This window comes from Oncorhynchus nerka, linkage group LG23 (assembly GCF_034236695.1).
Source record: "Oncorhynchus nerka isolate Pitt River linkage group LG23, Oner_Uvic_2.0, whole genome shotgun sequence".
NCBI lineage: Eukaryota > Metazoa > Chordata > Actinopteri > Salmoniformes > Salmonidae > Oncorhynchus > Oncorhynchus nerka.
In genome coordinates, this window is record NC_088418.1 from 16908770 (window position 1) to 16933180 (window position 24411).

General features: G+C 43.4%; 1 protein-coding gene and 2 long non-coding RNA genes across 7 annotated transcripts; 1 reads left to right on the forward strand and 2 right to left on the reverse strand.

Moving 5' to 3' along the window:
• Window positions 1–9400: 9400 nt before the first annotated feature.
• Window positions 9401–20576, forward strand: LOC115106351 (APOBEC1 complementation factor-like). 4 transcript variants are annotated; one of them, XM_029628988.2, is made up of 12 exons: window positions 9401–9489; window positions 12444–12587; window positions 13141–13275; window positions 13365–13495; window positions 13708–13946; window positions 14159–14323; window positions 14441–14538; window positions 14893–15172; window positions 16303–16514; window positions 16782–16918; window positions 17632–17768; window positions 18040–20576. In XM_029628988.2, the coding sequence occupies exons 2-12, from the start codon at window positions 12489–12491 to the stop codon at window positions 18189–18191; spliced, it is 1785 nt and encodes a 594-aa protein (XP_029484848.1). In that variant the 5' UTR covers window positions 9401–9489; window positions 12444–12488; the 3' UTR covers window positions 18192–20576. The 4 variants fall into 4 exon arrangements, with proteins under 4 accessions (XP_029484848.1, XP_029484850.1, XP_064863977.1 ...); XM_029628990.2 differs by having other exon boundaries at window positions 16327–16514; XM_029628989.2 differs by lacking the exon at window positions 9401–9489 and adding an exon at window positions 9513–9696.
• Window positions 10757–13845, reverse strand: LOC135563941 (uncharacterized). Its single transcript, XR_010460661.1, has 2 exons — window positions 13119–13845; window positions 10757–11694 (listed from the first exon to the last, which is right to left on the reverse strand). It is a non-coding gene; the product is annotated as an uncharacterized LOC135563941 (long non-coding RNA).
• On the reverse strand, window positions 20035–23562 carry LOC135563940 (uncharacterized). Of its 2 annotated transcripts, XR_010460660.1 has the most exons (5): window positions 22944–23562; window positions 22670–22697; window positions 22449–22546; window positions 22218–22362; window positions 20035–21406 (listed from the first exon to the last, which is right to left on the reverse strand). It is a non-coding gene; the product is annotated as an uncharacterized LOC135563940 (long non-coding RNA). The 2 variants fall into 2 exon arrangements; XR_010460659.1 differs by having other exon boundaries at window positions 22449–22697.
• Between the last annotated feature and the right edge of the window lie 849 nt (window positions 23563–24411).

The window sequence follows — 24411 nt, forward strand, 5'->3', positions numbered from 1 at the left end:
TCTCTCTCTCTCTCTGTCTCTCTCTCTCTCTGTCTCTCTCTCTCTCTCTCTCTCTCTCTCTCTCCCTCTCTCTCTCTCCCTCTCTCTCTCTCTGTCTCTCTCTCTCTGTCTCTCTCTCTCCTCTCTCTCTCTCCGTCTCTCTCTCTCTGTCTCTCTCTCTCCTCTCTCTCTCTCTCTCTCTCTCTCTCTCTCTCTCTGTCTCTCTCTCTGTCTCTCTCTCTCTCTCTCTCTGTCTCTGTCTCTCTCTCTCTCTCTCTCTCTGTCTCTCTCTCTCTCTCTCTCTCTCTCTGTCTCTCTGTCTCTCTCTCTCTCTCTCTCTCTGTCTCTCTCTCTGTCTCTCTCTCTCTCTCTGTCTCTCTCTCTCTCTCTCTCTCTCTGTCTGCATGTAAGGAGTGGGGCTCAGCTGAAAAGGTCAGAGCACTTGTATTATATTATTTTTGACGTGGTAATAATAAACTGTCAGGGACGATAAGCTGTTCTCTAGAAGAGATGGGAGCCTGTGAATAAAATAACAACGTTGGGCAGGCAGCCATGAAACTTAACATGACTTTGCCTTTGAAGGGGCAACCTGTGATCGTTACATACATTTTTGGACTTTTAAATTCATGGTATATACCCATTGATACTGGAAGAATATAAATACATTCCCATGAGCTTAGTTCAATTGTCGTACCGCATCAGAATCCAAATTAAAAGCTTGTTTTACGCCTTTGTTGGAGAACAATGGAATTCTTAACTAACACTGTATAGTCTCCAAAAAGGGTTAAAATTATCATTTTGGTATCATGGGTGGTCAATCCTTGCATCAATAGCTCTGTCTATGAATTTGAGAGTGGTTACATTTATCTTGGAACGCGCAATGTCGTCGGGGTTACGCCAAATAAAAATGTGATTCACATTTTTTATATATAATAATAATAATAAAAATATATATTTTTTTATAAAATGTATTCACATTTTCAAACAGTCCATTTAGATTTTCCAATGGGGCTATGCATTTGGGTGCGTTTTTTTTCTCACCTGAGTAGCCTCGTTTCACTGCGAAAAATAAAATTAAACCATCTGCATTCAGTGAAATAACAACACAATGTCAAATACAGGTAGCCTAGTCAAATAATTAACATCCAATCACATTAACCGTTATTCTCTCGCGGGAATTCCCCTAATGGTCCGTATGTAGCCAAACGTAGCTGCTGCTCATTCCGTTTGCTCAAAAATGGATTAATGGTAATAACAGTAAGGCCAGCGTCCATACCAGCTCTATTGGTAGTACTGCTGCTACCAGCAGTACTACACCTGCACCTGTCAACGACACAAGTTGTTCTGCTTCCATGAGCACATCCAATACCAGCATCAGTAATCCTAAATGTTGTGTTAGCCCAGCTAGCATGGACACTGACAGTTGTGAATCTGGTGCAGTCGAAGAGCTACTGCCCCCTTACCCAGGAATGCACCGAACAACAGACAGAGATGTTGGACCATCGAAGAGGCGCAAATATGATGAGAACTACATTGATCTGGGGTTCACTTATATTGGAAGTAGTATCTTTCCTCAGCCACACAGTGTGTTATATGTGCAAAAGTACTATCTCACAACTCAATGAAACCTTCACATTTAGAAACAAAACATGCCAATTAGAAAAATAAGCCACATGAGTTTTTTGATCGAGAATTAAGGTGACTTTTGAGTAGTAAAATATGTATAAAAGCAACATATACCATTAATAGGAAGGGGCTAGAAGCATCTTATATGGTGAGCTACCAAGTGACTAGGACAGGCAAGACCCATACTATTGTGGAGGACTTAATTCTTCTTGCTGCTGTGGATATGGCTGGGACAATGCTGGGGGAAAAGGCCAACAAAACAATGCCTTCATCAAACAACACCGCTTCATGAGGCATCAGTGACATGGTAGGAGATGTTTTGAAACAATTACTGCTTCACATACAAGCCAGTGAACTCTATGTGTTACCGCTGGATGAGTCAACAGACGTGGTGGGCCTGGCACAACTTCAGCCTAATGTCCGTTACGTTTATGGGGGGTCAATTAATGAGGACATCCTCTTCTGCAAACCACTGGAAACCAGGACAAAAGGAGAGGATATTTTTAAACTACGGGACAGCTTTGTGACATCAAATGGACTTTGGTTGACAAGATGTGTTGGTATCTGTACTGATGGCGCAAAAGCCATGGCAGGGAGACGTAGTGTAGTGGTAATGCGTGTGCAAGCAGTTGCTCCCGACGCTACTTGGGTACACTGCTGCATCCACTGAGAGGCTCTTGCTGCCAAGGGAATGCCTGACAGCTAGAAAGACGTTTTAGACACTACAGTGAAAATGTTTAACTTTGTTAAAGCAAGGCCCCTGAACTCTCCTGTATTTTCTGCATTATGCAATGATATGGGCAGCGACCATGTAACGCTTTTACAACATACAGAAATGCGCTGGTTATCAAGGGGCAAAGTATTGACAGGTTTTTTTAAATTGAGAGACGAGCTTAAAGATTTCTTTACTGGACATAATTTTCACTTGTCTGACCGTTTGCGTGATGATGAGTTTCTCAAACGACTGGCCTATCTGGGTGATGTTTTTCTCAACTGAATGATCTGAATCTAGGATTACAGCGACTCTCCAACTATTTTCAATGTGCTGGATAAAATTGAGGCTATGATTAAGAAGTTGGAGCTCTTCTTTGTCTCCATTAACAAGGACAACACACAGGTCTTTCCATCATTGTATGATTTCTTGTGTGCAAATGAACTCAAACTTACGGACAACGTCAAATGTGATAAAGCGAAGCACCTGAGTGAGTTGGGTGCGCAATTACGCAGGTACTGTCACGCCCTGACCATAGAGAGCCCTCGGAGTTCTCTATGGTGTTTTAGGTCAGGGCGTGACTAGGGGCATTTCTAGTTATTATATTTCTATGTTGGTGTGTGTGTATGGTTCCCAATTGGAGGCAGCTGATGATCGTTACCTCTAATTGGGGATCATACTTAGTGTCCTTTTTCCCACCTGCGATGTGGGATATTGTCTTGTATGAGTGTCTCTATGCGCTATGTATTTCACGATCATTATATCTTTGTTGTTTTGGAAGTTTCACTATCATTAAAATGGAACTCTACTCACACTGCGCCTTGGTCCAATTATTCATACGACGGTCGTGACAGGTACTTTCCCGAAGCAGATGACACAAACAACTGGATTTGTTATCCATTTCATGTCCTGCCTCCAGTCCACTTACTGATATCTGAACAAGACAGCCTCATCGAAATTGCAACAAGCGGCTCTGTGAAAATTGAATTTTATCAGAAGCTACTGACAGATTTATGGATTGGGCTGCGCTCAGAGTATCCTGCCTTGGCAAATTGTGCTGTTAAGAGACTGATGCCCTTTGCAACCACGTACCTATGTGAGAGTGGTTTCTCGGCCCTCACTAGCATGAAAACTAAATACAGGCACAGACTGTGTGTGGAAAATGATTTAAGACTGAGACTCTCTCCAATACAACCCAACATTGCAGAGTTATGTGCATCCTTTCATGCACACCCTTCTCATTAACTTGTGCTGAGTTATTCAGTTTCTGATGAACAAATAAGGTTTTATATGTAAGATGGCTAAATAAAGAGCAAAATTATTGATTATTATATTATTATGTGTGCCCTGTTCCTATAAGAGCTCTTTGTCACTTTCCACAAGCCGGGTTGTGACAAACTCCCACTCATTCTTATGTTTAATAAATGTATCGTATGGTAGGCTTACAATGATGTAAAAAAATAAAAAATATTTGAGAGTGCGCTGACCCTGGTGCTAGAGGGGGTACAGCTGGAGGTTGAATGTTTGAAGGGGTACGGGACTATAAAAAGTTTGGGAACCACTGCTCTTGACCCATCCCTCAGCTATTTACCAAATTAGTGGCGGGTTGGCAGCTTTGTTATTGTATTAATTTGCAGACAGTCTCTTTAAGCAGAGGGATAAAAGATGATCTCTTAAAAAAGAGAGAACTGTTCTTGGAGCAGCTGCTGAATCGAGAGAGTTTTCAGTTTTTTAAAATAATATACCAAATTTGCATATTGAATTGTTTACAGGGGTTGCTGATATCCTTGATGATTCATGTAATAAATATGTATTATGCTTAGTCATGTTTCTCCTTTCATAATTGCTTGCATTATTATTATTCTGACTTCGATTTGGCCATCCACCAACCCTATAAAGTCTGTCCTCTATTATGTATTATGTAAGACGTCACTGTTGAGTTATTAATGGGAAGACATGCAACACAGAAATGAAGCAATATGGGCGTTGTGCACGTAAGTGCATTGTTACCTACAGTAATGTATCTTGTCCATCAGTGTGTGCTAAAGAAAGCTGTGACAGTCCAGACTCACATCACAGTGGTCAGTCAGTCAGAGCTCAGTAATAGAGCCTCTGTCTCTCCTTCCAGCCTGGTCTCATAGACTAGACGTAACATAGTACATGTAAATCCAGGACCCCCAAAGTAGGAAAGGAAAGGGAAAGTGGGATACCTAGTCAGTTGTCCGACTGAATGTATTCAGCTGAAATGTGTCATCCGCATTTAACCCAACCCCTCTGAATCAGAGAGGTGCGGCGGGCTGCCTTAGTATGATATGTTACATTTGGTATGGTTGCATAAGACAGATGGTTACTTGAGGAAAAAAATTAAGTAGGATGGTTGGCCAGGTTGGGTGGGTAGCTGAAAATGTGAATGTCTAGCAACTCAAGTGTTGCAAGTTTGAATCTCATGGACAATATTAGCTAATTAGCAACCCTCCCCTAACCGTAACATTAACCCTTTCCCCAATCTTAACCTTAAGCATTTTAGCTAACCATTCTCCTATCCCCAACCCTAACCATAACCCTTTAACCTAACTCATCAACGTAACCCTAATCTTAGCCTAGCTAATGTTAGCCAGCTAGCTAATGTTAGCCACCTAGCTAGAATTTGTAACATCATAAGTTTTGCAAAATAATAACGTGTAGTACGTTTAGCAAATTCACAACATATTATATGTTTAGCAAATTCTTTACATATGATACGAATTGGAATTCATAACATATCATTCAAAAAGTAACACAGGCTTGTGGAGTGTTTTGGATTTATGTACAGAATAATACAAAATGCTCTGAGATCAGGTTGCTCCTTTCTGTAATGTACTCTACTCTACACAGGCTTCATTGATATGAAGGGCTGGGCGGCCTGCCATGTGATCTATTCCACTATACTGCCCATTCGACAGTGTTGCGGCTACTCTGAAGCCATTAGGAACAGAAAGATGAATGAATTATTATCTACTCAGGCTACAATTGACATTTGTCTGAGAAGTGCATCAAGAAAGAACACGCTTATAGTTTGTAGTGCACTTAGGAAGGCTTTTTTGAAGAGAGATACTCAACACTTTTCTCAGACTAGTTTGCTCTGTATATGTTGAACGTGCTGCTTTTTTCAATCTTGGTGATCGGAGTTTTTAACTGCATTGATAGGTTCTCAGTCCAAAATATTCCAGTGTTTGTAGATAATATCTGATGATTAGATCATTAGATCGAACAACCATTATAAGGATAAGTAGCAGCCAGTCATTATGTCATGTCATGTATAATTGATTTACTTAAATGACAGCCCTTCTGGTGTGCAATGTACTGACACGCTATCACCTATGAACCATTAATTCCCATGTCGTTTTACTGCAGTAATCGAGGTGGAATTACTTGCTCAAGGGTTCAGAGTCCTATCCGCTATTGGAACCAACAGACCTGACAACCAGATTTGTAGTGCAATTAACAACCATCCTCTCTTTTGCTACTGCTTTGACTTCTCAGCAGTGAGCTACTGCCTGAGGAATCAAAATAATTTCATCATCCCCCTATTTCACCGACTAACTCGGAGGGGCAGGCATATGATATGAGGTCTCCTTTGGCCGATTCATCCCAATAAATCCCAAAAGTGGTTTTGTATTGAATCTTACAGTATGCTTGTCTCCTCATTCTCAGAAGCTGGAGAAGAGAGAGAGAGAGAGAGAGGGAAAGAGACAGATAACAGTTTCCTTCACTACAGAGGTCTCCTCCAGTCGATAAACATCACATTAAAAAACAGTGCCTGTTTAGGAGAGCACATTAATATTCAGAGACGCCTCAAGGAGCAGAAATAGAAAGATGTGGAGGAAGATCAACCAGGAAGCTACCTCAACCAGGAAGCTACCTCAACCAGGAAGCTACCTCACTGTCCCTATATTGCTCAGCAAAGTGGGTTACCAATGGGTTGCTGACCCTTTTAAACAAGCTGTTGCAACGATGCCTTGAACCTAAGCTTGAAGCACTGTACCTAGCATTACACGCGGAGTCATTTTGAATACAATTATAATTGCTTTGTAGGCGTAATGTAACACAAGTAGGTAGCAAGATTATAATGCTGGCCCATGAGGTTGAAACTGTATGCAACATTGATGTCGAGAAATAATTGTCAGCCTTGATTATATCTGCCTACCTTTTTGGGTTGAAACTACTGTCACTGCCTGAAACTAACTTCGTTATTCCACAAAATTACAATAAAGATGCTCCACCATATCATAGCAATTGTTGTTCATCCTATATTGTTATCTAACCCGAAGTCCTCAGTTTGTTCCACACGGCATGGCCTCGTTTTAAAAAAATATATATATTTTTTAAACAACTCAGAAAACAAGCCGTCTTGACCAAAGAGGAGCTGACTGAGAGAATGTGGCAAATTGCTCCACTCGGCCACAGTGGATTCCTCCATGTTAGTGTTTTAGTGCCACGTTGTCATTCCTGCTGTCACCCAGAGCAGCTGAGACCAGCCAGGGGGACGCCCTCCAACATCCCCATCAGATGGGACAAAACACATTGACACATTTTGCGTTTATTAGCAAAATGTCCAAATGCATTTAACTGTTGCACAAAGTGTGGCGCATTGAATGCTAACATGTTAAGGCTTTCGTGATGTTTTGGAACAACACGGCAGTGCTTTATGTTGCGAGGTAAGTGATGAATGATCGTGAAAAAGCTATGGAGTGATCATATGCTGGACACACCTCATTAAATGCACCACAACTTGGTTTGTCCCAGTGTGACCTGTGTGCCTCGCACCCTAAATCAGATGACAGTAGAGATTAGGTGTCCGTCAGATAAGCGACTGGCTATCATGGTCAGAGCCAAACTGCGTTGTACTGTGTTGTATCTGTTTTGTTCATATGCAGGAAAACATTTTCCAAAGTAGGGACATTTCGGGAATGATGGGATTGGTTTCTTTTTCATTTCCTGTGTGTCAGAGCCGATATGCCCAGTAGATTTGCTTGACTGGGACATGCAGTGTTCTGTACTGTGACATGGGGACCAACCATCTGTCACACAGTACCTTAATAAACAGGAAGGTGTCATATAACATCCTGTTGACTTCCTCCAAAACCACTTTCTTTGATATCAGCTCTCTGTTCTGTGATGGATGGCTACATGTTGTTATATCTGACACATCAAACAGAAGATGATTGAAACACACAAGGCAGAAATGGAATACAAGGCCTTGTCTTTTAATCCATTCACAATGACTGTATTACGGAATTCGCAGTATCTCACAATTTTGAAGTTTTCCTGAGTGTATGACAAAGTTAATTAGCAATGCCAGGTCAGGGATGCCCTTCTGGTGGTTTTCTGTTTGAATGAGCATGGCACCAGGGGAGGTAACCGAGAATAATAATGGCAGAAGTGGAAAACCTCAGACACACAAAAGGACAGATGGGATCTGGGATGTACAGACGGAGCAGAATTTCTTGCAAGGCTGCCTCATTGTTACGTGATACAGATGCTATTATTAATTATGTAATGCTAAGGAAACGTTCAGGCCAGCTTTCCCACTTTTTGGTTCAAGTGAGCTACCGGTAAAGGTACCACCACTCACTGCTTATGGGATTATCTGTTCAACCACACAGGGGCGCTAGAGAGTCAATAAGACTTGTCAGACAGGCTGCTGGATGTCTGGACAAACTATGTGACACCCAGTGTTTCCCTCGTTGACAGGATAACACTGCCTTTCCCGCATCAGTAATGGCATGAGCCACAGCTTTGCGAAACACAAAACAATTACTTGTGTGGAAATTAAACATCTGCCAATGGAAAGAAATTGGCAAAAGCAATTATGCACAAAACCTAGATTAAAGGCACTGCCAATGTTTCATGAAATGTTATTTTGTTTAAGCTAAATATGGTTTCTCACTAATGATATGTCTCTTATAATGACATATTGTTTACCAAAACCAGGTCTACGTGACATGACACCTCTTATTGAGCAGCAGTCTAAGGCATTGCACCTCAGCGTAAGAGGCATCATTGCAGTTCCTGGTTCAAATCCAGGCTGCATCACATCCAGCTGTGATTGGGAGTCCCATAGGGTGGTGCACAATTGGCCCAGTTGTCTGGGTTTGGCTGAGGTAGGCCATCATTGTAAATAAGAATGTGTTCTTAATGTTCTTAACTGACTTGCCATGTTAAATTTAAAATTTAAAAAAAAATATTCACCCCAACTAGGTGGTGTTGATGTGAACAGCTGGTGAAAGCCCTGAGAGGGTGAAAGTGTACCAAGCAGGGAGACTGTGGCTGCCTGTGTATTCTAAGTGTATTATAGGGTGGCAGGTGGCCTAGTGGTTAGCACGCTAGGCCAATAACTGAAAGGTTGCTGGTTAGAATACCTGAACCAACAACGTAACAAATCTGTCAATGTGCTCTTGAGCTCATTTTCTCTCTTACTACTGTAAAAACAGCACATTTCACTGCATCTGTCCCGTGTATGTGACAATAAATCATTTTTTAAAAATCTATCCTGCTCAAACGAAACAGCAAACACTTTGGCTTGTTTACCTTCAGGTATATCACTGAGAAATGGAGGATACTGGGTCACTATGCCTTTGGTCTTATTATTTTGGATGACACAAGCAATAAAACTCGAGGGTGTGTGGTATATGGCCAATATACCACGGCTGTCAGCCAATCAGCATTCAGGGCTCAAACCACCCAGTTTGTAATAACTGAATAAATAGCTGTTGTCATCAGAGTACTACACGGTCATTTCATTTACTGTACACCCATGTTATTGTGGCCCTATTTCTTACATAGAAAAACACATTCTTGAGTGAAAAGTTTAAGGTGATGCACTATTGTTCAAAAGTAGAAGTCTTGAGAGTGTACAGTAAATTGCTATGTTTAGTTAACAGAGCAGTGTCTGGCTGAGAGCACCGTGATCTTGTTATCCCTGGTCAAAAGGTTCCTCTCTCTGCAGGCAGAGAGGCAGAGAGAGATAGGGCTGGTTAAAGTTTAACCCAGCAGGCTCATAAAGCAGCTCCAGGACAGTGAACCTTTGGAGTTTGATATGATGTAATTACCGAATCACCCCAGTGACACGTTTCAAAATCACTAGAATGAAGGACTGAGTCTTCCGGGTGGTGATCTCTGAAATTGCTCAGGTAAGCTTAGCTCACTAACTCTTCCTTGTTATCTCTCTGCTGCTTTAGAGGCTTGTAAGAAATCTCCCCTTTGGAGATCTGCTCTCTTCCAGCATGCTGAGTCTCATTGAACTCACTGGGGATGTTTTTCGTGTGACTGATCTAACTGATCAACTGTGGTCAAGTGTTGTGTTGGGTGACTTGTAAGGTACTGAGGACACAGTCAAGGTAAGAACCTAGAGGGAGGGGGACATGATTAGAAGGTTTCATATAGATGGTTGGTTGTCATTTTCTGTTAATTGTGTTGATGTTGCAGGCGTCACATGTGTGACATGTCTGATGGGGAAGAGCCTTGTTTGACATAGTCATATTGTTCACTAGTTTATCATTTTGTAGCATTTGTATGTGCCAATTGTCGATTCCATTATAGTCAGCATGTAGTATTCACAATAGTGTGCTTACAGTTTCATATAAGTCGAACTGATTAACAGTAGTTATTTTTGGTATGTATGTCAGATGCCAATAAACATAGCTCCTTTTGAACTTTGAAGTCCTGTGGTAAAAGTACACTCTTACGGGGGAAAAGGTGGTATCTAGAACCTAAAAGGGATCTTTGGCCGTCCCCATAGGACAATCTTTTGAAGAACCCTTTTTGGTTTTAGGTGGAAACCTTTTGGGTTCCATGTAGAGGGTTCTACATGGAACCCAAAAGGGTTCTACTTGGAACCAAATAGGGTTCTCCTATGGGGATGGCCAAAGAACCCTTCCGGAACCCTTTTTCGAAGAGTGTATTAATAAAAGCAAGTAAACTGAAGAGACTACTCAAAATATGTATTTGATATGATTTCCATTCTAAATCTTTTTGGACCTGTTTTTCCAGCAGCAAACACGGCCAACACAGTGGCATTTCAGCCATGTGTGTATTTAGCTTCAGTCAACAAAACTCCAAAAAGCAGCTACTGATCACTGCCAGACAAGGCTCCATCTAGTTATCTTGTTTACGCAAACGGTAACCAGGCTATCGTGAAGAAAGCCCCAGACACACACACACACACACACACACACAGAGAGAGACGAGAGAGAGAGACGAGAGAGAGAGAGAGAGAGAGAGAGACAGAGACAGAGACAGAGAGAGAGAGAGAGACGAGAGAGAGAGAGAGAGAGAGAGAGAGAGAGAGAGAGACGAGAGAGAGAGAGAGAGAGAGACGAGAGAGAGACGAGAGAGAGAGCGAACATTGCTTTGACAATGTAAACATGTTTCCAAAGCCAATAAAGACATTAAATTGAATTGAGAGGGTATTATTTATTTCACTTTTGTATGTTATCTACTTCACTTGCTTGGCAATGTAATATATGTTACCCATGCCAATAAAGCCCCTTGAATTGAAATGAATTGAGTTGAGTTGAATTGAATTCAGTAATGGAGTCCTGTAGTAGTAGTACATCCACTCAAGGCCTAGAGCCTCATAATGACATCTTCTCTCCAAGCCACCCAGAACAGAAATAGAACCTAAAGACCGTTTCCCTCCCCAGGTGTTAGCCTAGGCTCAAAGTGGCAACGGAACCTCGAATACCTCGTCTTTGACTGTAGAGATTAATTTCGTGTTTTTCTTGGTCAGGGAATAGTGCCGTTGCCATGGTTGGCTGCCCACGCCAATGTTCTGCAAGTGAATGATGCCGAAATAACTCATCTCTCTAGACACAGGCCTGGAGAGTATCGTAATGGCAGCTAATATTGAATTCACAGATTAAAATATGCGACCTGGGTCCCAGTATTGTTACTGATGATATTGTGAAATCAATCTGAAATCTTAAATGAGAGTGAGAAACCATGCCCCCTCTGGCTTGACTGTGGTAAATGATGGGGCTCGACCTGAGAGCAGGTCAACTCCAGTATTTATTTATATTGCCTGGCGTCTTGACATTTTCAACAAAGTCTTCCGGGGAGCCGTCGAAGAGAGTGGTGAGGAGTGAACAGTGAAAACAAAGCCATCTTGTGTGTGTTGGGAGAATTCATTGTCTTGAAGGAGAAATTGGTTTGACTATATTTGGGGGAAGAAGGTGTGTGTATGACATCATTTCTGTCATGATTGGCACTTGAGACCATTTGAAGATGGTTTGTGTGGCCGTCACGTACCCTGTGACCCCCTCTCTCTCCCTCGTTCCCCATCCCTCTGATCTGGAGGAGTGGAGACTTGTCATCACCAGCAGGACCTCTCTCTTTCTCTTTGATCCATATGTGGGGGAAGAAACAAAGAGAGGCCTCTCAATCAGGATGGAAATTCTTGCAACACTCAGAGTGACCTGTTTACTGTATCTTCCCTACTGATTTAATCAACCTCTCACCAACTAAAGAGATTATCTTGAAGTGGACTATAGTTCGCGAGCGTTGGGCATCTTGCTGTGTCTTGTGATTGGCCATTGAGAATCAAAGGATTGATTAAGGGGCCCTTATTCAAAGCTGTTGCTTAAGGACTTCCTGTATGTCACAGTACATGAGTGGGAGAGTGTGGGGAAGATGTGTATGGTGGTGGTGGGTGGAATAGATTGAGAGAAAGGGGCCTCAGTGGTTGTCTGCTGTTTGGGTTGAGTTGCGTTAATAATTACAGAGCTGTCTTTGACCTGGAACTGAATGAAATACGCTTCTCTCTACGTCATCATAAGATGGTGCATAACAGCTGAGTACCTGCTGGGGGCGCCATTTAGCCAAAATCATACCTGATCATTCTGTAAAGGTTTTTGAGACCAAATGAGTCTCTAAAGGAACTTACAATACATAGCGCATTTGATTTACTATATGTAGATTAATGCGTGATAGAGTACTGAAGTTCTGAAACAGTTTAAGAGTTTATGCCTAAAAAGTTCAAATAGTAGCAAAAGAAGGCTACAGTGTGATTTGATGACACATTGGGCTCTAGTTATGGGTTGTTTAGGATGTTCTCTCTGATGTGTTCTGAACTGTGATTTGATTTCAGTGAGCACCCCTAATTTCTCTGATTTACTGCTGACAATCGCTCACAATGGAATCTAATCAAAAATCTGGGGATGGACTGACGGGCATGCAGAAAGAGGCCGCGCTGCGTGCGCTCATTCAGCGCACAGGATACCAATTACTGCAGGTAGGAGCCATATCCAAAGCATGTAGGGCTTTCACCTAATCTATGACCAAATCTATGAGTGTTATCATAAGGCCTCCACACAAGTTATCCTTCCTAATGGAGTTTATGTGTACTGTGGAGAAGTGGAGCTCTGATAAAATCAGAGGTCTCTCCATCAGTTTCAAAGCTATTCACGTGCCAGTGAGCTCTTTCCCTTGGCCTTCATTACAATTATTGATAATGGGGCGCCACCCTCTGGTGAAAGACACAAATGACTGGATCCCTCTGTCTTACTGCTGAAGTCTAGTCCACGTCAAATTCATTTGGTTGGAGATTCTACAGCTCGTATTGCATTGTTATGAGGATTGTCTGGGCAATTTGTCATCAAAGGTCATCAAAGATAACAAGGATTTCTGGGAGATTTCTATATGAATGCTCAAATCTCTCATTCGGAATGAACCCTGCGTTACAAAGGACATTTCAGGTGGATCTCCTTACAAACCCTGTACTCCTTTCAAACCCTGTACTCCTTTCAAACCCCTGGTTACTCACCATCAGTCCGTTGTGTCTACAGGAGAATGGTCAGAGGAGGTACGGCGGGCCCCCTCCAGGCTGGAAAGGCCCTCCCCCAGAGAGGGGCAGTGAGATCTTTGTGGGGAAGCTGCCAAGAGACCTCTTTGAGGATGAGCTGGTCCCCCACTGTGAGAAAGTAAGATAGGTTTGCCAGTTAAATCAGTTCCCAAAGTCTAACCTATTGTGTGTCCTTGGTTTTCAAACGCATCCCCTTTCAATTCACAGTTTGGGAAAATCTTTGAGGTTCGGATGATGATGGACTTCAACGGCAATAATAGAGGATATTCCTTCGTTACCTTTTACAACAAAAATGAAGCCAAGACCGCCATGAAACAGCTCAATAACTATGAAATCAGGTAAGCAATCACATGACACAATGGAATGAAATGGGGGAAAAGCCCTGTGTAGCCTAATGGTTAGCCAGCACAAACATACGCACGAGTCATGGAAAACTGAATGCAGGACTACCAACACTCACCCGACAGTAACAATATTGGGTTTCATTGTGTGCATTGTTGACAAAAAATCAATCAATCTTTCCATTCAATCCAATCTGTTTATTCTCCAGGAACGGAAGGCTCCTGGGAGTGTGTGCCAGTGTGGACAACTGTCGTCTGTTTGTGGGGGGCATCCCCAAATCCAAGAAGAGAGAGGAGATCCTGATGGAGATGAAGAAAGTAACAGATGGGGTGTTGGAGGTGATTGTTTACCCCAGTGCTGCGGACAAGACCAAGAACAGGGGCTTCGCCTTTGTGGAGTACAACAGTCACCGCGCTGCAGCCATGGCCAGGAGGAAACTACTGCCAGGTGCTAAACCCATATTATATACTATTAACAGTCATAGTACTGAGAATCCCAGTCAGTCAAGAAACAACACCGTTGTAGCATAACCCTATGGAAGGACACAGTAAATCATACTGAACCATGGTAACTTTGAGGCTTTGAAAAGAAGCGTGTACCTTATTACTTTGGGTGGGCTAATTGGCTGAAGTGTTGAACTTCCTGATCTCCTTCCCCAGGGAGGATCCTGCTGTGGGGGCACGCCATCGCCGTGGACTGGGCGGAGCCTGAAGTGGAAGTGGACGAGGACACCATGGCAACGGTGAAGATTCTCTACGTGAGGAACTTAATGCTGGCCACTACAGAAGAGACCATCGAGAAGGAGTTCAACAGTATCAAACCAGGCAGGTTCAATTACAGCTCAGTCGCATAGTGGGTCCCGTTTGGGGTCAACAACGAATTTCCGTATGTGACTGTGTTATGATGGGGTTAGTAAGCAGATGTATGCTGATGATCTACAGGTGCTGTAGAGAGAGTGAAGAAGATCAGAGACTATGCCTTTGTCCATTTCACCCAGAGAGAAGACGCGATAAGCGCCATGGACGCACTGAATGGAAAGGTATAATCTCTCTCACCGGCCTCTTTCTCTCACTGGTCTCTCTCTCTCACTGGTCTCTCTCTCTCACTGGTCTCTCTCTCTCTCTCTCTCACTGGCCTCTCTCCCTCACTGGTCTCTCTCTCACCGGCCTATCCCAGGACATGTAATGTCATGGTGACACATGCTTTTATCTAAGTGACTCACAGTTAGCACATATTCAACATATTCAGTTCATGTGGGAATCAAAGTCTCATCCCTACCAGGCTCCAGCTGAACAATAAGCCATCAGAACCAAGCAATGTCATACAACAATGCATTATCCAGCCACAACCTGCCTCTACACGGAATAGATCCAAATGTCAACTTCTCCCCTAGCTGGTGGATGGCTCTCCCGTGGAGGTGACCCTGGCTAAGCCGGTGGATAAGGACAACTACGTGCGCTACACCCGGGGTACAGGTGGTCGCGGTGGGGCCGTGCTCCAGGGGGAGTACACCTACACACTGGGCCAGGTGTATGACCCCTCAGCAGCCTACCTGGGTGCCCCCGTGTTCTACACCCCCCAGATATATGCTGCTATTCCTGATCAGTTCCGCTTCCCCATTGCCAAGGGGCTTGTGGGGGGCCGTGGCCTGGTGCGCACGCCCTCAGTCAGAGGTGGGTACCCTCTCTCTGATTCCTCTCCACAGCTAATCAGTGAGACAGACACACATATATATATATATATATATATAGATATATATGGCATTTATCTACCAATCTGTGTCTTTGAGTAGCTGATAAGGCCAATTGAATCTGCTATAATCACTTGAGATATCCAAATCCAATGCAAACCAGCCTCAAAGAGTAGTTTCAGGATTCAACTGAAATTGTTTTTTTTGTTTGAATCAGAGAAAGCCATAAAGTACTTAATTCAGTCTGGAAATCAAATCAACATTTTGCAATGATATACTGTATGTTCTTTCATTAATGTTTGATCTCCTGGGCCTCCCGGGTGGCGCAGTGGTTAAGGGCGCTGTACTGCAGCGCCAGCTGTGCCATCAGAGTCCCTGGGCTCTGTCGTAACCGGCCGCGACCGGGAGGTCCGTGGGGCGACGCACAATTGGCCTAGCGTCGTCCGGGTTAGGGAGGGCTTGGTCGGTAGGGATGTCCTTGTCTCATCGCGCACCAGCGACTCCTGTGGCGGGCCGGGCGCAGTGAGCACTAACCAAGGTTGCCAGGTGCACGGTGTACACTCCGACACATTGGTGCGGCTGGCTTCCGGGTTGGATGCGCGCTGTGTTAAGAAGCAGTATGGCTGGTTGGGTTGTGTATCGGAGGACGCATGACTTTCAACCTTCGTCTCTCCCGAGCCCGTACGGGAGTTGTAGCGATGAGACAAGATAGTAGCTACTACAACAATTGGATACCACGAAAATTGGGGAGAAAAAAAGGGGTAAAATTTTAAATTTTAAAAATAAAAAAGTTTGATCTCCTAATAGAGATAACGTACATTCATACATTGAGCACTATGAATAATGCTGTACTGCTTTATTTTTAGCAGTAAGAGATTTAGGATGCCTGACTGTCATTCAAAATTTGCTCTCCATGGCTGCATATTACAATCTAGTATGACAAGTACGATCATTCAATCAAGTTGGATTTGGGGGGAAATTTAACATGTCAAAAATGGAATCGCTGTACTGTGCTGGCCTGGATGACCTATGATCAGTCTTTACAAGGTATTGATTGCCTCCCAGGTGATTTCTGGTGATTTGATTCGATATAATGCCTTCTTGCATTCCTAGAAATTTACATGAATGTACCTGTAGGGGCAGCGGGCATACGCGGGATGGGTGGTCGCGGATACCTCGCCTACGCAGGTTTAGGCCGAGGCTGTGCCACCTACCAGCTAAAGACAGACAAGCACCCCGAGGACAAGCTCTTTGACCTGCTGCCAGGCATGGAACTCACGCCCATGAACCCTGTGAAGCCTCCCGGTATCAAACACACACCACAGGTACACACACACACCACAGGTACACACACACCACAGGCACACACACACACACACACACACACACACGTCCAGACCTGATGAGAACTGACGGGACAACAAACACATACGCACTTGAATACTTATTAGCCGTAAATAAGGTATTCAGCATTCTGCTCACACGCAATTAATTACTTATAAGCCATAAATAAGGTATTCAGCATTCTGCTGACACAATAATTGAAATGTTTCAGAAAAACACATCTATTGATGTTTCATGTCTTCTTCCAGATCTTGGAGGATGTGTGTCAGAAGAACAACTGGGGGCAGCCAGTTTATCAGCTTCACTCTGCCATCGGACCTGATCAAAGCCAACTGTTCCTCTACAAAGTCACCATTCCGGCTCTGTCCACCCAATACCCTAATGTGTAAGAAACACAGCCACCTAATAGCCACATCTAATGTGTTTCAGTAGTGGCTTCCTATATCAAAGGATAATATAACCCTGTAACTGTCACGCCCTGACCATAGAGAAACTTTTATTTCTCTATTTTGGTTAGGTCAGGGTGTGACTAGGGTGAGTAGTCTAGTTTTTCCTTTTCTATGTTGGTCTTGTATGGTTCCCAATCAGAGGCAGCTGTCTATTGTTGTCTCTGATTTGGGATCATATTTAGGCAGCCTTTTCCCACCTGTTGTTTGTGGGATCTTGAGTTTGTATTGTTGCTTTTCAGCCCTACAAAGCTGCACGTTCGGTTGTTACTCTTTCTTGGTTTTTTTGCCGGTTATCGTAAATAAAAAATGATGAACCTACTTGGTCCGACCATACCTCCAACAACGATCGTTACAGTAACCTTCTCCTCTAGCATTGCAATCATTTAGCAGACACTTTAATCCACAGTGATTTACAGAAGCAATTAGGTTGAAGTGCCTTGCTCTAGGGCACCCTGGCAAATTTTCACCTGCTTGGCTTGGGGATTCAAACCAGCAACTTTCGGTTACTGGCCCAACGCTCTTAACCACTAGTCAACCTGCCGGCTTCCTCTATCCAAGGATCCCTTGGATAATATAACCCTTTAACCTTCTCTCTCTCTGTCTCTCTCTCTCTCCCTTCCTTCCTTCCTTCGTCCCTCCCTCCCTCCAGGCATCCGTTCACCCCAGCCAAGCTGTGTACATCTGTGGATGAGGCCAAGGTTCATGCTGCGGAGCACGCCCTGCATACCCTGGGTCTGCAGACAGAAGGAGCTGACGCCTCCTCTGCAGCCGTTGCTGCATTCCCAGGTATGTTGTGAATGTCCGTAAGACTAACCATCATACCACCCTCTCTCTAGAGTAGATTGGTTAGAACCACATGACGGTATACACTACAAATACAAACCAAACCAAAGGCCATTCATGAATTACATATGCTGGCAAGTGAAAGTTTGTGATAAAAAAACGTGTTCAAACTGAACATCATACAGACTCCACAATAACGACAAGATATGAGCTTGAACAACTGAAATGCAATTTGAATAGCTATCAAACCCATGTCCTGTCTCCTGATCTGCAGGTTACACAATAGCGAACACCTCAGCCTCAGTAGCTGCCTCCCAGCTCAAACAGGCCGTCTCCCTGCACCAGGACATGGCAGCATACACTACCTACGAAGGCTATCCCGCCTTCACCGTGGCAACCCGTGGAGACGGTTATGGGGTGTTCTAGGGCCATCCTGGAACGTCATCCCATTTACCAGCATTCATTCGTAGTTCAGACTATATAAAACTACACTGAACAAAAATATAAATTCAACATGTAAAATATCCCAGAAATGTTTCATACACACAACATGTGTTCACATCCCTGTTAGTGAGCATTTCTCCTTTGCCAAAATAATCCATCCACCTGACAGGTGTGGCATATCAAGAAGCTGATTAAACAGCATGATCATTACACAGATGCATCTTGTGCTGGGTGCAATAAAAGGTCACTCTAAAATGTGCAGTTTTGTCATGCGAAACAATGCCACAGATGTCTCAAGTTTTGAGGGAGCGTGCAATTGGCATGCTGACCGCAGAAATGTCCACCAAAGCTGTTGCCAGAGAACTGAATGTTCACTTCTCTATTATAAGCCACCTTCAACGTCATTTTAGAGTATGACCGGCCACAAAACCAAAGACCATGTGTAATGACGCCAGCCCAGGACCTCCACATCTGGCTTCTTAACCTACGGGATCTTCTGAGACCAGCCAACCAGACAGCTAATGAAACTGTGGGTTTGCACAACCAAAGATGTATGGAGTGGTGTGTTCGAGCGGTTTGCTGATGTCAACGTTGTGAACAGAGTGCCCCATGGTGGAGGTGGGGTTATGGTATGGGCAGGGATAAGCTACAGACAATGAACATAATTGCATTTTATAACGTGACGAGATCCTGAGACCCATTGACGTGCCATTCATCCACCTCCATCGCCTCATGTTTCAGCATGATAATGCACAGCCCCATGTCACAAGGATCTGTACACAATTCCTGAGGCTGAAAATGTCCCAGTTCTTCCATAGCTTGCATACTCACCTGACATGTCACCCATCGAGCATGTTTGGGATGCTCTGGATCGAGATGTACGACAACGTGTTCGAGTTCCCACCAATATCCAGCAACTTCGCACAGCCATTGGAGAGGAGTGGGACAACATTCCACCGGCCACAATCAACAGCCTGATCAACTCTATGTGAAGGAGAAGTGTCATACTGCATGAGGCAAATGGCAGTCACACCAGAGACTGACTGGTTTTCTGATCCACGTCCCTACTTTTTTAAAGTATCTGTGACAAACCGATGCATATCTATATTCCCAGTCATGTGAAATCCATAGATTATGGCACAATTAACCCACTGATTTCCTTATTTGAACTGTAACTCAGTAAAATGATCGCATGTTGCGTTTATATTTTTGTTCAGTGTACGTAGTATCCATTATGTGTTTTCATTTGATTGTGTGGATCTATTTAGTTGTAGAGGAGGGCCCTAATTGGATGTTGTAGAGTCAGCAAATTGTCAGAGATCGTTTTGATTGGTTCTTATGTACTTTATCATTATTTTGACAGCCATTACTTTTTTTATACTCCTTGTCTATTTTATGACACAGCTGCTGGTTCATAGTGACGGACTAGTGGTCTCCTTTGACCCAATAGTGTAGAAGTTGAAGTTTCCCCATTTAAGTTTATTAAATTAGCCCTAAAAGTCTCATTTAGATTCCTTCATAAATCATCTATAGAAAAAAAGTTTTTAAATGTCAGGGATTTCTAGTTTCAAGCTTTTACTTTCTACCTAAATGCGCTGCAAATACCTTTTGATGTTGTTGCACGGTTGTACATTGTTAGACTAAAAACACTGGCGTGGTTCAGTCACTTTTGATAGTGAGGGGTTTCTTTTGTGCTATTTGTGTCTCAGTATTTACAAATGCAAACACAGAATTTGTTTCCCTCTCTTTTCCGATGTTATAGTGTGCGAAAAGGAAATCCATCCAAAGCTGCTGTGAAACTGAACTGCCTATTTTTAGATGCCTATTTTAAGATGTTAAGCGTTTGTCGTCTACGGAAAAGTGTTTGAGTCACGGTATATTTATTGTTCAAAAATGTATTGTTTTACGTTGGAGTAATATGTCTGGAGTGTTAGCTAAGGACAATCATCTTGACAAAGATCTGTTTCATTCTATTTAGCTCATTTCCCTTATTGCCTTACACCCAACCTAGGCCTGCGAACATGGACATAGGAAGTGATAACACCCTTCTCAGCGTACAAAACGACACTCTGATAAGCATAAATGCCTAAGCAGTGACAGTATTAAAGTGTGTATAGCACTTCCAACTTGTTTTTTTATACCAGAAATCCGACAATATTTGTATGGTTATATTGTTTTTGGATATTTCAAATTCTTTGTGCCTCAATAATTGATCTAAGAAAAATCACAAAGGAGAGAAATAAATACACATCTGAAATGTAAGGAGAAATGGGAACCCTTTTGTGAAACAACGTGTCGTGCAGTTTGGTAATTCTAACGTTTCATAATCTGTAATTGCCTGTGATAAATGAACCAATTGCATTTTGAGACTAGCTTTCTTCACTTTATTCCTTCTACATAAAACTAAGAAGTGTGCCAGAATATTTAAATCATTTCATTCTATTCAAAATAAGCACTGTACATAATTACACACACACACACACAAAACGTGACTCAACTGATCATAAACAAATGATTTTCATTTCCATGGGAGATGAGCTATGGAATGGCACTGAAGCTGCCCTACATTCAAAACATATTTCCGCCGTCATCCTGTTGAGCACATTCAGCATAATGGCTTGTTGCCCGTCAATCCAAAGGCCGGTTGCGTATTGAAGCACTGGTCCGCCCCGGGCGGCAGGGTAGCCTAGTGGTTAGAGCGTTGGACTAGTAGCTGAAAGGTTGCAAGTTCATATCCCCGAGCCGACAAGGTACAAATCTGTCGTTCTGCCCCTGAACAGGCACTTAACCCACTGTTCCTAGGCCATCATTGAAAATAAGAATTTGTTCTTAACTGGCTTGCCCAGTTAAGTAAAGGTAAAATAAATAGATTTAGTGCTTCAATGCTGTACATACATTGAACTGCATTGAAATAGAGAACATAAATACATCATCAAATGTGGGTCACTAGAAGTGTACACTACAATGTGCCCTATTTGGTCTTACTCAGTGACCAGCGGTTATTAGTAATACGTTCTTTTGGAGACTCCGAAGAGCTCTGACACACCCCCATTCACTGGAATCACAAGATCTGTGATCCCCTTCCTCTGTTTGTAGTGTCCAAAGTGTCTGATCTGGTAGGAGAAAGTCTGGGCTGACAGGAGGATGTGCCACTCAATCACTCATTACTCTCTGCTCCATTCTTTACCCAGTTAAACCTATTGTGAGAGGAGACGAGAGAAGAGAGAGAATAGGAAAGAAAAGACAAGAAATAGAGACAAGAACACTAAAGACATGAGGGCTCAGTGTCACCTTCCATTCACCCCCCACCTCTACCTCTGATGTTGTCAGGCTGATGTTGACTGAGCTGATCAAAGAGTCTGTGACCTCGTTACTGTCACACAGAGAGACATCAGGCTGTTGGCACAGGAGAGTTCTGATCTTTAGAACACACTCACCATGACCACACCATGGAGGTTAACAGTAGACCAAAAGTGACCTCATTGGACAGGGCTAAATCTAACCCTAATTGGGCAAAACAAGCTCTAAAGACCACCCATTAGCAAACATCTGGCCCAACCTGCCTCTGCTTTTCTCAAAAATACTTATGCTTGCAATTAATTAAGACACCCCCCCCCCCCACTCAGACCTCCCCAGAAGCTATTTTTGTTTCTTTTTTGACCATTTTAATTGAAAACAATCACAGTAAAGTCTGTAATTAATTGTTACCCAGAAATGATTTGATATTGAGATAGAAACCGCTGCATTGGATCTTTAAGCTGTGTGGTGATAATCAGCTATAAAACTGACAATTTTATCAATAAGATGTCCTTGAGAAATAAGGCCCGGTGTGAATGACGCTAAATAAGCCAAGTAATCAAACCAAGCAGATAGTTCCAGGCGCTACTAGCTATTTATTTATTCATTTACAGCAGCCATTAAAAGGATATCACTTCCTTCTAAAATGGATCGTGTCTGATATACAGCGCACATGAAATGACGACGTTGAATAAACAGGAAGTACCCTACCTTGTCTCCCAAGATGCATCTGTGCAAACATTGTCCCAGTTTCCTGTGCAGTATGTGGTCCTCACCTCTGCAATGGCCTCAACACTTCTGGATATATGCAGAGATAGTGGATGCTCCTTTGCAATGTTGGATCTTCGAGAAATAACTGTAATAAGTGATTGTCAGCTATTTTGCGATCTAAACTGGAGCAGCGATCTGATACCACTCAAAATCTCACTTCTTCTCTCTCACCTGGTACTCCTCATTGGTGGTAAGGAAATGAGTAGATGCTACACAGGCCAGCGACGACCACCTCTGCATTACTGAACGTTCGCTGAGCCTCCAAGTTCCTTATCAACAAACAAAGGTCATCTGTATAACACATTCAAATGTAATACCAAAAAATGCAAACAGAATATTTGCCTTAATGAGTGGGTGTGTATGTATGTGTGTGTGTGATATTTGATTCTCACGTGCTTGACGGCCTCCCCTGACATGGTGCTGCAAAACACGAGTAAAGTAAACAGAATTCAACCAACATGTCCTTCAACGCGTCAGCTAAACAAACACTACGGCCTGTCTGTTCCCTTCAAAACAACATGACCTGCGAGTCACAACCTATTCCATCTCAAGTCCAACACATCTGTTCCCTAATCACATTTTCCATGACAGCATTGGAAGGAAAATCAAACGAGGGTTTGTTAAGTTCAACCACTCACACACGTTCACACTGTAGTGGAAACTCACGTCATTTCTCCAGGGACAGCCACAATGGCCACAGGTCCTGTGGTGATCATCTGGACGCCCACAATGTTTGGGTGACACGGGAGGGGCCAGGTCAGCTAGGCCAGAGAGAACAGCACGGCCACATCTCCATGGTGACATCATGTTAAAGTACACTGACACACAGTCCTAGCTTTGGAAACACAATTCCCCTAGGGTAACACCACAGTTTAAGCCATTGGAAAGTGTTAGGCTGCGCTGGGGCTACAATGGAAAAAGGCTGAAAAAGAACCGTGCTCACACCTCTCCAGTGCTGAAGAGAACAGGTTTGGGGGGGTGGCAGTCCTGTGTCTCATTGGAGGGAGCTCCAAACAGTGTATCTCTAATGCCTTGCCAAAATGGGTCACCCTCAAAAAGCCCCCGTTTCAGAACAATTCATTACATTGAAGAGGGGTTATCTACATGACAATGATCTAAATATAGTACAATGAAAAGCGGAGAAGGGTTGCTAACCTTGAAATTGAGATCTCCTCCGCTTATAGTTTCTGCGGTGAAGCTGTGGCCCAGAGCTGGTTAACAGGTCCTGCTGGGTCAGAATCGCAAAATCACAGAATCCCACACCTCCTGACTGGCCTTACCATGCAGTTCCTGTAGGGGGCAGACACAGCAATACAGCAGTCATAAGACAATGGTAGATGTGGATGATGTCTTGGAGAAAAGAACAAACATCTGTCCACGTAACTGGTTCCACAGATCATCTCACTCCTAGTGACTGGTAACCTTTGCAATTTTGTAAATGTTCTCTCCTATGATGCAAGTGGTGTCAAACATGTCAGATCCTGCTGGACAGCGCAACACTTTTGATGGAAAGCATCAGAGAGGTGATGTACACATGTTGGTGCAGGCAGTATTTTTTTGTTGCTATGGACTCTCTGCTATAACGTACACTTTTGAATTTGCATAGGAGTTCCATGTATTCCTACAGTTTTGTCCCTCCAATAGGACAAGAGCTGTTGCGGTATTCACAGGGGAGTCCAGTGTTTGCCCAGACCCTCAGGTGTCTGGGCAAAGGCTGCCCCTGGAACAAGACACAGTGTCACACATACGGCCCCTGGAATAAGACACAGTATCACACATACGGCCCCTGGAACAAGACGCATTGTCACACATACGGCCCCTGGAATAAGACACAGTGTCACACATACGGCCCCTGGAACAAGACGCATTGTCACACATACGGCCCCTGGAACAAGACACAGTGTCACACATACGGCCCCTGGAACAAGACACAGTGTCACACATACGGCCCCTGGAACAAGACACAGTATCACACATACGGCCCCTGGAACAAGACACAGTGTCACACATACGGCCCCTGGAACAAGACACAGTGTCACACATACGGCCCCTGGAACAAGACACAGTGTCACAACGGCCCCTGGAACAAGACACAGTGTCACACATACGGCCCCTGGAACAAGACGCATTGTCA